Here is a 19,732-nt window from a genome sequence, read left to right on the forward strand (position 1 = left end):
CAAACCTGACTGACTGACTGCAGAAAATATAAAATAAGGAAATATTCAGACACACAACACTGTATTACAGTTACAACAGTAACTTTTAAGAAAATAACTATTCTTTTTCATGGCATTTAGTGTTTACTGTACTGTGTACATATCAACCCTCTCAACAGATTATTGTATTGTCAATTAGAAAACAAGCCTATGGAAAACAGAAGAGCATTAGATTTAGAACATGGTTTATCTAAAAATGTACTTTAATGAAGAAAGTGTTAATATTTGATATTTAAATGTTTTTACTTCATGATATTTTCAATGCAGCAGATATGTGGGACTTGCAATTTACTTGCAATTTACTTTTATCAAAACTTTACACACAAGAGTTTTGATAAAATATGACCTTGTTTACAAAAATGTGTGAAAGCAGTCTGTAAATTCACACAATATAACTGCTGTAACTGAGGAAATGATAAACATGGAACTATGAATTGAAAAATAAACAGAAAAATATGCAATCAAACTTAGAACATCAATTATATTACAGTAAATTCACACCACGTACAGTGTGTGTTTGTGTGACTGGCCGTGGTCTTTCATACATATTTGAAGAAAGTTTAATGTGATTTGATTGAAAACACTGATGCAGGACTGTATCAAAGTGAGTGACAGGTCTGTTATTCTATCTGACGAACATCAGCATTAAGAGTTGTGAGAACGACGTTTCTGGTGTGTGAATTTCATCAAAGCGATCTGTAATTCTTTAGTATTTTGACATGTTGAAGTGAAACATCTCAGTGGTGGAACAGAGATGAAGTGTGTTGTTTCCTCTCATGATTAAATAACACTGACATTAGAAGCCTGAAAAAAATTTGTCTGAAGATTAAAATATTTCTTTGTTAAACAAACAAAACAATTATTTGGTGAGAAAACTGGATGAGTTAATATGTCAAGATCAAATTAGTTGTTATGCCGTGAAAAATAGGATCAGCTGTTTGTCACCAATACAAGCTTATTTTGTTAAAATCACAAAATACATTCTGTGCAGGAGGCAACTATGGATATGTCATGCTGTTGAAAAAGGATTAAAGGATTAAGTTGTGTGCACAAAATCAGATATTCATGCTGTCAAATTATTTAGTTCATGAGCATGACTCAAGCAATTATAACTAAGATAAGAGTGTGTGGTGTATTTGTATTTTGCACACAGGGAAAATGTGCAGTAAATTCACAAATGTGTAAAGAAATATACTTTTACACTCATGTCCTCTCTGGTTGTCCATAAAAACCATATTGTACCAGAGGCAACACCACTTCTTATTTTTGTCTGAGTATGTGAAAATCATAACCACATTTCCCACAAGGCCACTTCCTTTCTGCTGAAATGAGATTATATATTAGTTATCTTTCTGAGGTGGATAAACAAGAGGCTCTGTTCGCACGCTGTTTATGTTCTCAGTGATGATCTCATTTATTTAACAAAAACTGTACCAATACCTCAAATTATCATGGAAAACAAAAAGATTTATTACAGCTGTTGTCTTATTTGACTAGTTTCTTGCAATCTTCTCTGTGAAAAGTCTTATGGGGTAAGAAATATAGGCAGTCAGACGATGAGAACTGAACAGATTATCTACACAACTTTATTTATCAACTTTATTTATTTTTTGAACAAACCCGCAAACACAAAAGCACACTGAACATCTTCATACTCCCCATCCCTCCCCTCCTCCCCTGAAAAGGAAATGAAACACAAGAAAAGAGAAAGATAGGTCATTTATACATAAACCTACTCAACCTATGATGTTTTTATGCCTAACTATACTATGATGGTTCTTGACATTTTTCTTCCTTGGTTAAGATGATGTTTTTTGATGTTTTTATGCCTTACTATATTATGAAATTTTAATGCCATGTTTTAATATGATGTTTTTTCACATTTTTAGTTCTTACTATACTATGACGTTTCCTGACATTTATATTCCTTACTATACAATGATGTTTTTTGAAGTTTCTATCCCTTATTATACATACATACATACACATACATATGCATTTTTTCACCTTTTAATGCCTCAATATAATGTGACATTTTTATGTCTTATTATAGTATGACGTTTTATACCTTGCTGTACTGTGACATTTTTTTAGGTATTTATGTAGTATACTATGACGATTTCTGATGTTTTTATTATACTATGATGTTTTTTTTCACACTTTTATGCCTTATTATACTATACTATTTCTTGACATTTCTATACCTTAATACAATATGAATTTTTTTCAAATTTTGATGACTTACTATAATATGACATCTTTTGACGTATTTATGCCTTACTATACAATGATGTTTCTCAACATTTTTATAGTTCAGTAGAATATGACATTTTTGCACATTTTCATACTTAACTATAACATGAAGATTTTTTACACATTTTTCTGCCTTATTATACTATGACATTTTTCACATTTTAATGCCTCAATATATTGACATTTTTATGTTTTCTTATACTATGACGTTTTTTGATGTATACATGCCTTACTATACGATGATGTTTTATGCCATAATATACTATGATATTTTTTCACATTTTTATGCCTTATTATAATATAATGTTTTTAGACGTATTCATGCCTTACTATACTATGATGTTTTTATGCCATAATATACTATGATGTTTTTTCACATTTTTATACCTGACTATACTATGACGTTTCTTGACATTTTTATACCATAGTAGGATATGACGTTTTATCACATTTTTGTGCCTCAGTATACTATAATGTTTTTTGACATATTTGTGCCTTACTATAATACTATGATGTTTCTTGATATTTTTCTGCCTTAGTATACTATGACGTTTTCTGATGTTTTTATGCCTTATTATACTATGATATTTTTTCACATTTTTATGCCTTACTATACTATGATGTTTTTATGACATAATATACTATGATGTTTTTTTACATTTTTATACCTGACTATACTGTGACATTTCTTGACATTTTTATACCATAGTAGAATATGACTATTTTTCAAATTTTTATCCCTCAGTATACTATGACATTTTTATGACTAACTATACAATGACATTTTTATGCCTTAAAATACTATGACATTTTATGGCATTTTGGTGTCTCAGTATACTATGATGTTTTATGACATATTTATACTATGCTATAATATGACGTTTTTTGAAAGTTTTATGCCTTACTGCACTATGATTGTTATTGAAAATTTTATGCCATACTATACTATGACCTTTTTTGACGTTTTATGCCATACTCTACAATGACGTTTTATGACATATTTATGCCATACCATACTATGACGTGTTTTGACAATTTTATGCCTGATTATACTATGACCTTTTTTGACGTTTTATGCCATAATATACTATGACGTTTTTTCACATTATTTTGCCTTATTATACTATGACATTTAATGATATATTTATGCCATACTATACTATTACGTTTTTTTAAGATTTTATGTCTTACTATAGTATGACGTTTTATGTCTTACTATACTGTGATGTTTTATTCCTTACTATGGAATTTTTTGAAAATTTCTATCCTTACTATACTATGATGTTTTATGAGATATTTATGCCATATTATACTATGACCTTTTTTGATAATTTTATGCCTTACTATACTATGTCGTTTTTATGACTTTTTATGCCTTACGATACTATGACTTTTTATGCCTTGCTATACTATGTCGTTTTTATGACTTTTTATGCCTTACGATACTATGACTTTTTATGACTTTTTATGCCTTACGATACTATGACTTTTTATGCCTTGCTATACTATGTCGTTTTTATGACTTTTTATGCCTTACGATACTATAACTTTTTATGCCTTACTATACTATGTCATTTATGACTTTTTATGCCTTACTATACTATGATGTTTTTATGACTTTTTATGCCTTACTATACTATGATGTTTTTATGACTTTTTATGCCTTACTATACTATGTCGTTTTTATGACTTTTTGTGCCTCACTATACTATCACTTTTTATGCCTAACTATACTATGACGTTTTATGCCTTACTATATTATGAAGTTTTTATGACTTTTTATGTCTTACTCTACTATGTCGTTTTTATGACTTTTTATACTTTTCTATACTATGATTTTTTATGCCTTACTATACTATGACGTTTTTAGACTTTTTATGCCTCACTATACTATGACTTTTTATGCCTAACTATACTATGACGTTTTTAAGAGTTTTTATGCCTTACTATACTATGTCGTTTTCATGACTTTTTATGCCATAATATACTATGATGTTTTTATGATTTTTTTATGCCTTACTATATTATGACTTTTTATGACTTTTTATGCCCTACTTTACTATGATGTTTATATGCATTACTATACTATGATGTTTTTATGACTTTTTATGCCTTAATATACTATGACGTTTTTTTGACTTTTTAGGCCTGACTTTACTATGACGTTTTTATGACTTTTTATGTCTTAATATAATGACTTTTTTTTGCCTTGCTATACTATGACGTTTTTATGACTTTTTATGCCTGACTTTACTATGACGTTTTTATGACTTTTATGCCTTACTGTACTATATCGTTTTCATGACTTTTTATGCCCTACTATACTATGATGTTTTTATACCTAACTATATTATGACGTTTTATGCCTTGCAATACTATGACTTTTTATGCACTACTACACTGTGACTTTTTATGCCCTACTATATTATGTTTTTATGCCTTACTATACTATGTCGTTTTTATGACATTTTATGCCTTATTTTACTATGACATTTTTCTGACTTTTTATGCCTTACTATACTATGTCATTTTTGGGACTTTTTATGCCTTACAATACTATGACTTTTTATGCCTTACTATACTATGTCGTTTTTATGATTTTTTTTATGCCATACTATATTATGTCGTTTTTAGGACATTTTATGTCTCACTATACTATGACTTTTTATTCCTTACTATACTATGATGTTTTTATGCCTTACTATATTATGACATTTTATGCCTTGCAATACTATGACTTTTTATGCACTACTATACTATGACTTTTTATGCCCTACTATACTATGTCGTTTTTATGACTTACTATACTATGTCGTTTTTATGACTTTTTATGCCTTACTATACTATATTTTTATGCCTTACTATACTAAGTCGTTTTTATGACTTTTTATGCCTTACGATACTATGACTCTTTATGCCTTACTATACTATATTTTTATGCCTTACTATACTAAGTCGTTTTTATGACTTTTTATGCCTTACGATACTATGACTCTTTATGCCTTACTATACTATATTTTTATGCCTTACTATACTAAGTCGTTTTTATGACTTTTTATGCCTTACGATACTATGACTCTTTATGCCTTGCTATACTATGACGTTTTTATGACTTTTTATGCCTTACTATACTATGACGTTTTTATGACTTTTTATGCCTTACTATACTATGACGTTTTTATGACTTTTTATGCCATACTATACTAAGACTTTTTATGCCTTGCTATACTATGACGTTTTTATGACTTTTTATGACTTACGATACTATGACTTTTTATGCCTTGCTATACTATGTCATTTTTTTGACTTTTTATGCCTTACGATACTATGACTTTTTATGCCTTGCTATACTATGTCATTTTTGTGACTTTTTATGCCTTACAATACTATGACTTTTTATGCCTTACTATACTATGTCGTTTTTATGACTTTTCTTGCCTAACTATACTATGACTTTTTATGCCTTGCTATACTATGTCATTTACGGCTTTTTATATCTTACTATACTATGTTGTTTTTATGACTTTTTATGCCATACTATACTATGATGTTTTTATGACTTTTTATGCCTTACTATACTATGTCGTTTTTATGATTTTTTGATGCCATACTATACTATGACGTTTTCATGACTTTTTATGCCTTTCTATACTATGTTTTTTTCAGGACATTTTATGTCTTACTATACTATGATTTTTTATGCCTTGCTGTACTATGACTTTTTTTTGACTTTTTATGCCTTACAATACTATGACTTTTTATGCCTTACTATACTATGACTTTTTATATCTTACTATACTGTGTCGTTTTTATGACTTTTTGTGCCTTTCTATACTATGACGTTTTATGCCTTACTATATTATGACGTTTTATGCCTAACTATACTATGACGTTTTTTTGACTTTTTATGCCTCACTATACTTTGACTTTTTATGCCTAACTATACTATGACGTTTTTAAGAGTTTTTATGCCTTACTATACAATGTCGTTTTCATAACTTTATATGCCATAATATACTATGACGTTTTATGCCTATCTATACTATGACGTTTTTTTGACTTTTTATGCTTCACTATACTATGACTTTTTATGCCTAACTATACTATGACGTTTTTAAGAGTTTTTATGCCTTACTATACTATGTCGTTTTCATGCCTTTTTATGCCATAATATACTATGACGTTTTTATGATTTTTTTATGCCTTACTATACTATGACTTTTTATGACTTTTTATGCCCTACTATACTATGATGTTTATATGCCTTACTATACGATGACGTTTTATGCCTCACTATACTATGACGTTTTTTTTACTTTTTAGGCTATACTATCCTATGTCGTTTTTATGACTTTTTATGTCTTAATATACTATGACTTTTAATGCGTTGCTATACTATGACGTTTTTATGACTTTTTATGCCTGACTATACTATGACTTTTTATGCCCTACTATATTATGTTTTTATGCCTTACTATACTATGTCGTTTTTATGACTTTTTGTGCCTTACAATACTATGACTTTTTATGCCTTACTATACTATGACTTTTTATGCCTTACTATACTATGTTTTTATGACTTTTTATATCTTACTATTGAAGGAGCTTTTGCTGTTTAGAGAAAAAAACTCTCACCCCCACAGGGTGAGTGCAGTGTTCAAAATACTCAAAAGACCAGTGAATGTCCACACCAAAGAATTTAGTTCAAATTGTTTAGTGAATCTTTTCAGCAAGCAATTAACAATTACAGAATTCTGGATCAGATGTGTCTTTTCCTAACCAATAACAAGTGTTGGTCAGTCCACAGTCTGACAAACTAACTTTCCCTGATCCAGTGTATTTATACAAGTACAAACAAAGAAATGTGCATGGGCGTTTTGTCATCTTCTGATTGGCTCTGCTGGCTTCCTCCTTCCCGTCTGACTCCGACCTCAAGTGTAACCTAAAGCTCAGCATGCTCAAAGGAAGACAGTTAATGTATACATATAAATTACCAATTATCTACCTCTGTTACCTCCGGCTGCCCCCCCCTACACATGCCCATAGGGTGATCTTTATCAGTGGTTGTAAATAGTTTCCCTGAGTCAGATGTTTAAACAAAAACTCACCCTTAGCACCTAAATATCCACTAGCATAAATCATTAAACAGTTTTAACTTTAATAGCCTGAAATACTACAACACTATACTGTGTCGTTTTTATGACTTTTTGTGCCTTTCTATACTATGACATATTATGCCATACTATACTATGACGTTTTCATGACTTTTTATGCCTTTCTATACTATGACATATTATGCCATACTATACTGTGTCGTTTTCATGTGTTTTTATGCCTTACTATACTATCACTTTTTATGCCCTACTATACTATGACTTTTTATGCCTTACTATACTATGACATTTTTATGACTTTATATGCCATACTATACTATGACATTTTTATGACTTTTTATGCCTAACTATACTATGTAATTTTAGGCCTTACAATACTATGTCGTTTTTATGACTTTTCATGACTTACTATGTTGTTTTTACGAATTTTTATGCCTTACTATACTATGACTTTTTATGCCTTACTATACTATGTCGTTTATTTGACTTTTTATACCTTACTATACTATGAAGTTTTTATGACTTTTTATGCCTTACTATACTATGATGTTTTATGGTTTTTTATGCCTTACTTTATTATGACTTTTGATGCCTTTCTATACTATGACTTTTTATAACTTACTATACTATGACATTTTTATAACTTTTTATGCCTTACTATACTATGTAGTTTTTATGACTTTTTATGCCTTACTATGCTATTTCTTTTTATGACTTTTTATGCCTTACTATACTATGACTTTTTATGCCTTACTATACTATGTCGTTTTTATGACTTTTTATGCCTTACTATACTATGTTGTTTTTATGACTTTTTATGCCTTACTATGCTATTTCGTTTTTATGACTTTTTATGCCTTACTATACTATGACTTTTTATGCCTTACTATACTATGTCGTTTTTATGACTTTTTATGCCTTACTATACTATGTCGTTTTTATGACTTTTTATGCCTTACTATGCTATTTCGTTTTTATGACTTTTTATGCCTTACTATACTATGACTTTTTATGCCTTACTATACTATGTCGTTTTTATGACTTTTTATGCCTTACTATGCTATTTCGTTTTTATGACTTTTTATGCCTTACTATACTATGACTTTTTATGCCTTACTATGCTATTTCGTTTTTATGACTTTTTATGCCTTACTATACTATGACTTTTTATGCCTTACTATACTATGTCGTTTTTATGACTTTTTATGCCTTACTATGCTATTTCGTTTTTATGACTTTTTATGCCTTACTATACTATGACTTTTTATGCCTTACTATACTATGTCGTTTTTATGACTTTTTATGCCTTACTATACCATGACTTTTTTATGAGTTTTTATGCCTTACTATACTATGACTTTACATGCCTTACTATACTATGTCGTTTCTATGACTTTTTACGCCATATTAACCTATGTCGTTTTTATGACTTTTTATGCCTTACTATACTATGACTTTTTATGCCTTACTATACCATGACTTTTTTATGACTTTTTATGCCTTACTATACTATGACTTTACATGCCTTACTATACTATGTCGTTTCTATGACTTTTTACGCCATACTAACCTATGTCGTTTTTATGACTTTTTATGCCTTACTATACTATGACTTTTTATTCCTTACTATACTATGTTGTTTTTATGACTTTTTATGACTTATTATACTATGACGTTTTTAGGACTTTTTATGCCTTACTATACTATGACTTTTTATGCCTTACTATATTATGTCGTTTTTGTGACTTTTTATGCCGTACTATACTATGACTTTTTATGCCTTACTATAATATGACGTTTTTATGACTTTTTATGACTTATTATACTATGACGTTTTTAGGACTTTTTATGCCTTACTATACTATGACTTTCGTGCCTTACTATACTATGTTGTTTTTTTGCCTTACTATACTATGACTTTTCATGCCTTACTATACTATGTCGTTTTTACGACTTTTTATGCCTTACTATACTATGATGTTTTTATGACTTTTTAGGTCATACTATCCTATGACATTTTTATGACTTTTTATGCCATACTATACTATGTCGTTTTCATGAATTTTTATGCCTTACTTTATTACGACTTTTTATGCCTTTCTATACTATAACTTTTTATGTCTTTCTATACTATGACTTTTTTATGCCTTACAATACTATGACGTTTCTATGACTTTTTTATGACTTTTTACGCCTTACTATACTATGACGTTTTATGCCTTACTATACTAATACGTTTTTATGACTTTTTATGCCTTACTATACTATGTCGTTTTTATGACTTTTTATGCCTTACTTTACTACGACTTTTTATGCCTTTCTATACTACAACTTTTTATGCCTTTCTATACTATGACTTTTTATGACTTTTTATGCCATACTATACTATGACTTTTTATGCCTTACTATACTGTCATTTTTGTGACTTTTTATGCCTTACTATGCTATGACTTTTCATGCCTTACTATACTGTCATTTTTGTGACTTTTTATGCCTTACTATGCTATGACTTTTCATGCCTTACTATACTATGACTTTTTTATGACTTTTTATGCCTTACTATACTATGTCATTTTTGTGACTTTTTATGCCTTACTATACTATGTCGTTTTTATGACTTTTTATGCCTTACAATACTATGACGTTTTATGCCTTACTATACGATGACGTTTTTATGACTTTTTATGCCATACTATACTATGTCGTTTTTATGACTTTTTATGCCTTACTATACTATGTTGTTTTTATGACTTTTTATGCCTTACTATACTATGACTTTACATGCCTTACTATACTATGTTGTTTCTATGACTTTTTACGCCATACTAACCTATGTCGTTTCTATGACTTTTTACGCCATACTAACCTATGTCGTTTTTTATGACTTTTTACGCCTTACTATACTATGTCTTTTTTATGACTTTTTATGCCTTACTATGCTATGACTTTTCATGCCTTACTATACTATGACTTTTTATGCCTTACTATACTATGTCATTTTTGTGACTTTTTATGCCTTACTATACTATGTCGTTTTTATGACTTTTTATGCCTTACTATACTATGACGTTTTTATGACTTTTTATGCCTTACTATATTATGACTTTTTTATGACTTTTTATGCCTTACTATACTATGACTTTACATGCCTTACTATACTATGTCGTTTCTATGACTTTTTACGCCATACTAACCTATGTCGTTTCTATGACTATTTACGCCATACTAACCTGTCGTTTTTTATGACTTTTTACGCCTTACTATACTATGTCTTTTTATAACTTTTCATGCCTTACTATACTATGACTTTTTATGCCTTACTATACTATGTCATTTTTGTGACTTTTTATGCCTCACTATACTATGACTTTTTATGCCTTACTATACTATGACGTTTTTATGACTTTTTATGACTTATTATACTATGACCTTTTTAGGACTTTTTATGCCCATGACTTTCGTGCCTTACTATACTATGTTGTTTTTTTGCCTTACTATACTATGACTTTTCATGCCTTACTATACTATGTCGTTCTTATGACTTTTTATGCCTTACTATACTATGACTTTTTATGCCTTACTATACTATGTCGTTTTTATGACTTTTTATGCCTTACTATACTATGACTTTTTTATGACTTTTTATGCCTTACTATACTATGACTTTTTTATGACTTACTATACTATTTCGTTTCTATGACTTTTTACGCCATACTAACCTATGTCGTTTCTATGACTTTTTACGCCATACTAACCTATGTCGTTTTTTATGACTTTTTACGCCTTACTATACTATGTCTTTTTTATGACTTTTCATGCCTTACTATACTATGACTTTTTATGCCTTACTATACTATGTCATTTTTGTGACTTTTTATGCCTTACTATACTATGACTTTTTATGCCTTATTATACTATAACTTTTTATGCCTTACTATACTATGACGTTTTTATGACTTTTTATGACTTATTATACTATGACCTTTTTAGGACTTTTTATGCCTTACTATACTATGACTTTCGTGCCTTACTATACTATGTTGTTTTTTTGCCTTACTATACTATGACTTTTCATGCCTTACTATACTATGTCGTTTTTATGACTTTTTATGCCTTACTATACTATGTCGTTTTTATGACTTTTTATGCCTTACTTTATTACGACTTTTTATGCCTTTCTATACTATAACTTTTTATGCCTTTCTATACTATGACGTTTTTATGACTTTTTATGCCATACTATATACTATGTCGTTTTTATGACTTTTTACGCCTTACTATAGTATGACTTTTTACGCCATACTATACTATGACATTTTTATTACTTTTTAGGCCATACTATCCTATGTCGTTTTTATGACTTTTTATGCCTTATTATACTATGAAGTTTTTATGACTTTTTATGCCATACTATACTATGTCGTTTTCATGACTTTTTATGCCTTACTATATTATGTCGTTTTTATGACTTTTTATGCCTTACTTTATTACGACTTTTTATGCCTTTCAATACTACAACTTTTTATGCCTTTCTATACTATGACGTTTTTATGACTTTTTATGCCATACTATACTATGTCGTTTTTATGACTTTTTACGCCTTACTATACTATGACGTTTTTATTACTTTTTATGCCATACTATACTGACGTTTTTATGACTTTTTATGCCATACTATACTGTCGTTTTTATGACTTTTTATGCCTTACTATACTATGACTTTTTATGCCTTACTATACTAGGTCATTTTTGTGACTTTTTATGCCTTACTATGCTATGACTTTTTATGCCTTACTATACTGTCGTTTTTATGACTTTTCATGCCTTACTATACTATGACTTTTTATGCCTTACTATACTATGTCATTTTTGTGACTTTTTATGCCTTACTATACTATGTCGTTTTTATGACTTTTTATGCCTTACAATACTATGACGTTTTATGCCTTACTATACTATGACGTTTTTATGACTTTTTATGCCATACTATACTATGTCGTTTTTATGACTTTTTATGCCTTACTATACTATGTCGTTTTTATGACTTTTTATGCCTTACTATACTATGACTTTTTTATGACTTTTTATGCCTTACTATACTATGACTTTACATGCCTTACTATACTATGTTGTTTCTATGACTTTTTACGCCATACTAACCTATGTCGTTTCTATGACTTTTTACGCCATATTAACCTATGTCGCTTTTTATGACTTTTTACGCCTTACTATACTATGTCTTTTTTATGACTTTTTATGACTTTTTATGCCTTACTATGCTATGACTTTTCATGCCTTACTATACTATGACTTTTTATGCCTTACTATACTATGTCATTTTTGTGACTTTTTATGCCTTACTATACTATGTCGTTTTTATGACTTTTTATGCCTTACAATACTATGACTTTTTATGCCTTACTATACTATGTCGTTTTTATGACTTTTTATGACTTTTTATGCCTTACTATACTATGACTTTTTTATGACTTTTTATGCCTTACAATACTATGACATTTTATGCCTTACTATACTGACGTTTTTATGACTTTTTATGCCTTACTATACTATGACTTTTTTATGACTTTTTATGCCTTACTATACTATGACTTTACATGCCTTACTATACTATGTCGTTTCTATGACTTTTTACGCCATACTAACCTATGTCGTTTCTATGACTTTTTACGCCATACTAACCTATGTCGTTTTTTATGACTTTTTACGCCTTACTATACTATGTCTTTTTTATAACTTTTCATGCCTTACTATACTATGACTTTTTATGCCTTACTATACTATGACGTTTTTATGACTTTTTATGACTTATTATACTATGACCTTTTTAGGACTTTTTATGCCTTACTATACTATGACTTTCGTGCCTTACTATACTATGTCATTTTTATGACTTTTTATGCCTTACTATACTATGACTTTTTATGCCTTACTATACTATGTCGTTTTTATGACTTTTTATGCCTTACTATACTATGACTTTTTTATGAGTTTTTATGCCTTACTATACTATGACTTTTTTATGACTTAATATACTATTTCGTTTCTATGACTTTTTACGCCATACTAACCTATGTCGTTTCTATGACTTTTTACGCCATACTAACCTGTGTCGTTTTTTATGACTTTTTACGCCTTACTATACTATGACTTTTTATGCCTTACTATACTATGTCATTTTTGTGACTTTTTATGCCTTACTATACTATAACTTTTTATGCCTTACTATACTATGATGTTTTTATGACTTTTTATGACTTATTATACTATGACCTTTTTAGGACTTTTTATGCCTTACTATACTATGACTTTCGTGCCTTACTATACTATGTTGTTTTTTTGCCTTACTATACTATGACTTTTCATGCCTTACTATACTATGTCGTTTTTATGACTTTTTATGCCTTACTATACTATGTCGTTTTTATGACTTTTTATGCCTTACTTTATTACGACTTTTTATGCCTTTCTATACTATGACGTTTTTATGACTTTTTATGCCATACTATATACTATGTCGTTTTTATGACTTTATACGCCTTACTATAGTATGACTTTTTATGCCATACTATACTATGACATTTTTATTACTTTTTAGGCCATACTATCCTATGTCGTTTTTATGACTTTTTATGCCTTATTATACTATGAAGTTTTTATGATTTTTTATGCCATATTATACTATGTCGTTTTCATGACTTTTTATGCCTTACTATATTATGTCGTTTTTATGACTTTTTATGCCTTACTTTATTACGACTTTTTATGCCTTTCTATACTACAACTTTTTATGCCTTTCTATACTATGACGTTTTTATGACTTTTTATGCCATACTATACTATGTCGTTTTTATGACTTTTTACGCCTTACTATGCTATGACGTTTTTATGACTTTTTACGCCTTACTATACTATGTCTTTTTTATGACTTTTTATGCCTTACTATGCTATGACTTTTCATGCCTTACTATACTATGACTTTTTATGCCTTACTATACTATGTCATTTTTGTGACTTTTTATGCCTTACTATACTATGTCGTTTTTATGACTTTTTATGCCTTACAATACTATGATGTTTTATGCCTTACTATACTATGACCTTTTTATGACTTTTTATGCCTTACTATACTATGACTTTTTTGACTTTTTAAGCCTTACTATACTATGACTTTACATGCCTTACTATACTATGTCGTTTCTATGACTTTTTACGCCATACTAACCTATGTCGTTTCTATGACTTTTTACGCCATACTAACCTATGTCGTTTTTTATGACTTTTTACGCCTTACTATACTATGTCATTTTTGTGACTTTTTATGCCTCACTATACTATGACTTTTTATGCCTTACTATACTATGACTTTACATGCCTTACTATACTATGTCGTTTCTATGACTTTTTACGCCATACTAACCTATGTCGTTTCTATGACTTTTTACGCCATACTAACCTATGTCGTTTTTTATGACTTTTTACGCCTTACTATACTATGTCTTTTTTATAACTTTTCATGCCTTACTATACTATGACTTTTTATGCCTTACTATACTATGTCATTTTTGTGACTTTTTATGCCTCACTATACTATGACTTTTTATGCCTTACTATACTATGACGTTTTTATGACTTTTTATGACTTATTATACTATGACTTTCGTGCCTTACTATACTATGTTGTTTTTTTGCCTTACTATACTATGACTTTTTTGACTTTTTATGCCTTACTATACTATGACTTTACATGCCTTACTATACTATGACTTTACATGCCTTACTATACTATGTCGTTTCTATGACTTTTTACGCCATACTAACCTATGTCGTTTCTATGACTTTTTACGCCATACTAACCTATGTCGTTTTTTATGACTTTTTACGCCTTACTATACTATGTCATTTTTGTGACTTTTTATGCCTCACTATACTATGACTTTTTATGCCTTACTATACTATGACTTTTTATGCCTTACTATACTATGTCATTTTTGTGACTTTTTATGCCTCACTATACTATGACTTTTTATGCCTTACTATACTATGACCTTTTTAGGACTTTTTATGCCTTACTATACTATGACTTTCGTGCCTTACTATACTATGTTGTTTTTTTAACCTTACTATACTATGACTTTTCATGCCTTACTATACTATGTCGTTTTTATGACTTTTTATGCCTTACTATACTATGTCGTTTTTATGACTTTTTATGCCTTACTTTATTACGACTTTTTATGCCTTTCTATACTATAACTTTTTATGCCTTTCTATACTATGACATTTTGATGACTTTTTATGCCATACTATATACTATGTCGTTTTTATGACTTTATACGCCTTACTATAGTATGACTTTTTATGCCATACTATACTATGACATTTTTATTACTTTTTAGGCCATACTATCCTATGTCGTTTTTATGACTTTTTATGCCTTATTATACTATGAAGTTTTTATGACTTTTTATGCCATATTATACTATGTCGTTTTCATGACTTTTTATGCCTTACTATATTATGTCGTTTTTATGACTTTTTATGCCTTACTTTATTACGACTTTTTACGCCTTTCTATACTACAACTTTTTATGCCTTTTTATACTATGACGTTTTTATGACTTTTTATGCCATACTATACTATGTCGTTTTTATGACTTTTTACGCCTTACTATACTATAACGTTTTTATGACTTTTTACGCCTTACTATACTGTGTCTTTTTTATGACTTTTTATGCATTACTATGCTATGACTTTTCATGCCTTACTATACTATGACTTTTTATGCCTTACTATACTATGACTTTTCATGCCTTACTATACTATGTCGTTTTTATGACTTTTTATGACTTATTATACTATGACCTTTTTAGGACTTTTTATGCCTTACTATACTATGACTTTCGTGCCTTACTATACTATGTTGTTTTTTTGCCTTACTATACTATGACTTTTCATGCCTTACTATACTATGTCGTTTTTATGACTTTTTATGCCTTACTATACTATGACTTTTTATGCCTTACTATACTATGTCGTTTTTATGACTTTTTATGCCTTACTATACTATGACTTTTTTATGACTTTTTATGCCTTACTATACTATGACTTTTTTATGACTTAATATACTATTTCGTTTCTATGACTTTTTACGCCATACTAACCTATGTCGTTTCTATGACTTTTTACGCCATACTAACCTGTGTCGTTTCTATGACTTTTTACGCCATACTAACCTGTGTCGTTTTTTATGACTTTTTACGCCTTACTATACTATGACTTTTTATGCCTTACTATACTATGTCATTTTTGTGACTTTTTATGCCTCACTATACTATGACTTTTTATGCCTTACTATACTATGACGTTTTTATGACTTTTTATGACTTATTATACTATGACGTTTTTATGACTTTTTACGCCTTACTATACTATGTCTTTTTTATGACTTTTTATGCCTTACTATGCTATGACTTTTCATGCCTTACTATACTATGACTTTTTATGCCTTACTATACTATGTCATTTTTGTGACTTTTTATGCCTTACTATACTATGTCGTTTTTATGACTTTTTATGCCTTACAATACTATGACGTTTTATGCCTTACTATACTATGACCTTTTTATGACTTTTTATGCCTTACTATACTATGACTTTTTTGACTTTTTATGCCTTACTATACTATGACTTTACATGCCTTACTATACTATGTCGTTTCTATGACTTTTTACGCCATACTAACCTATGTCGTTTCTATGACTTTTTACGCCATACTAACCTATGTCGTTTTTTATGACTTTTTACGCCTTACTATACTATGTCTTTTTTATAACTTTTCATGCCTTACTATACTATGACTTTTTATGCCTTACTATACTATGTCATTTTTGTGACTTTTTATGCCTCACTATACTATGACTTTTTATGCCTTACTATACTATGACGTTTTTATGACTTTTTATGACTTATTATACTATGACCTTTTTAGGACTTTTTATGCCTTACTATACTATGACTTTCGTGCCTTACTATACTATGTTGTTTTTTTGCCTTACTATACTATGACTTTTCATGCCTTACTATACTATGTCGTTTTTATGACTTTTTATGCCTTACTATACTATGTCGTTTTTTATGACTTTTTATGCCTTACTTTATTACGACTTTTTATGCCTTTCTATACTATAACTTTTTATGCCTTTCTATACTATGACGTTTTGATGACTTTTTATGCCATACTATATACTATGTCGTTTTTATGACTTTATACGCCTTACTATAGTATGACTTTTTATGCCATACTATACTATGACATTTTTATTACTTTTTAGGCCATACTATCCTATGTCGTTTTTATGACTTTTTATGCCTTATTATACTATGAAGTTTTTATGACTTTTTATGCCATACTATACTATGTCGTTTTTATGACTTTTTATGCCTTACTATACTATGACGTTTTATGCCTTACTATACTAATACGTTTTTAAGACTTTTTATGCCATACTATACTATGTCGTTTTCATGACTTTTTATGCCTTACTATACTATGTCGTTTTTATGACTTTTTATGCCTTTCTATACTATGACGTTTTTATGACTTTTTATGCCATACTATACTATGTTGTTTTTATGACTTTTTATGCCTTACTATACTATGACGTTTTTATGACTTTTTATGCCATACTATACTATGTCGTTTTTATGACTTTTTATGCCTTACTATACTATGACTTTTTATGCCTTACTATACTAATACGTTTTTAAGACTTTTTATGCCATACTATACTATGTCGTTTTCATGACTTTTTATGCCTTACTATACTATGTCGTTTTTATGACTTTTTATGCCTTTCTATACTATGACGTTTTTATGACTTTTTATGCCATACTATACTATGTTGTTTTTATGACTTTTTATGCCTTACTATACTATGACGTTTTTATGACTTTTTATGCCATACTATACTATGTCGTTTTTATGACTTTTTATGCCTTACTATACTATGACTTTTTATGCCTTACTATACTAATACGTTTTTAAGACTTTTTATGCCATACTATACTATGTCGTTTTCATGACTTTTTATGCCTTACTATACTATGTCGTTTTTATGACTTTTTATGCCATACTATACTATGTCGTTTCTATGACTTTTTACGCCTTACTATACTATGACGTTTTTATTACTTTTTAGGCCATACTATACTATGACGTTTTTATGATTTTGTATGCAGTATTCTATACTATGATTTTCTATGCCTTACTATACTAACATGTTTCTATGACTTTTTATGCCATACTATACTATGTCGTTTTTATGACTTTTTATGCCATACTATACTATGTCGATTTTATGACTTTTTATGCCATACTATACTATGACGTTTTTATGACTTTTTATGCCATACTATACTATGTCGTTTTCATGACTTTTCATGCCATACTATACTATGACTTTTTTTATGACTTCTCATGACTTACTATACTATGTCGTTTTCATGACTTTTTATGCCTTACTATACTATGACTTTTATGCCTTAATATACTATGTCGTTTTCATGACGTTTTATGCCTTACTATAACATGACGTCTTTTTAAAATTTTATGCCTTACTATATTATGACGTTTTTTGAAAATTTTATGACTTACTATACTATAACGTTTCATGATAATTTTATGCCTTACTATATTATGATGTTTTTTGATCATTTTAAGTCTTATCATACTATGACCTTTTTTGACGTTTTATGCCATACTATACTATGACGTTTTTTTAATATCGTATGTCTTATTATACTATGTTTTTTGATAATTTTATGTCTCACTATACTATGACTTTTTTTGAAAATCTTGTCATATTATACTATGACTTTTTAAAAATATTTTATATCTTACTATACTACTACTTTTTATGCCTTACTATATCATGATGTTTTTTGAAAATTTTATCCCTTACTATACTATGACATTTTTTGAAGATTTTTTGCCACACTATACTATTACATTTTCATGACTTATTATAGCATGACATTTTACAGGAGGGCAGCATTTTGAAATCTTCTGTTTATTCACTGGTTCATTCACCCCTAAATTAATAAACATGTACTGTATTGAACCGTAAGAGGGAAAACAATGTTGTGTCTTTGTTACTGATACAACATTAACAGTGATTGCGTTCTCTTAGGGACGCCAGGAGAGACTGATGGTTCTCTTCCCTCAAGACGTCGTGCTGCTGTCCTTGGACAATAAGCGTCTGAACATAACATACGAGGTAGTGTAACATTACTCTCCACTGTTGCA

General features: G+C 29.0%; 1 protein-coding gene across 1 annotated transcript in view; it reads left to right on the forward strand.

Moving 5' to 3' along the window:
- The window catches only part of LOC130174781 (probable pleckstrin homology domain-containing family N member 1), a 28,631-nt gene that overhangs the window by 5,910 nt on the left and 2,989 nt on the right, over window positions 1–19,732 (forward strand). The window contains exon 8 of the mRNA XM_056384986.1: window positions 19,617–19,703. Within this exon, the coding sequence (XP_056240961.1) occupies window positions 19,617–19,703 (87 nt within the window). The remainder of the gene's footprint in view (window positions 1–19,616; window positions 19,704–19,732) is intronic.

The sequence above is a fragment of the Seriola aureovittata genome, chromosome 9 (assembly GCF_021018895.1).
Source record: "Seriola aureovittata isolate HTS-2021-v1 ecotype China chromosome 9, ASM2101889v1, whole genome shotgun sequence".
Lineage (NCBI taxonomy): Eukaryota > Metazoa > Chordata > Actinopteri > Carangiformes > Carangidae > Seriola > Seriola aureovittata.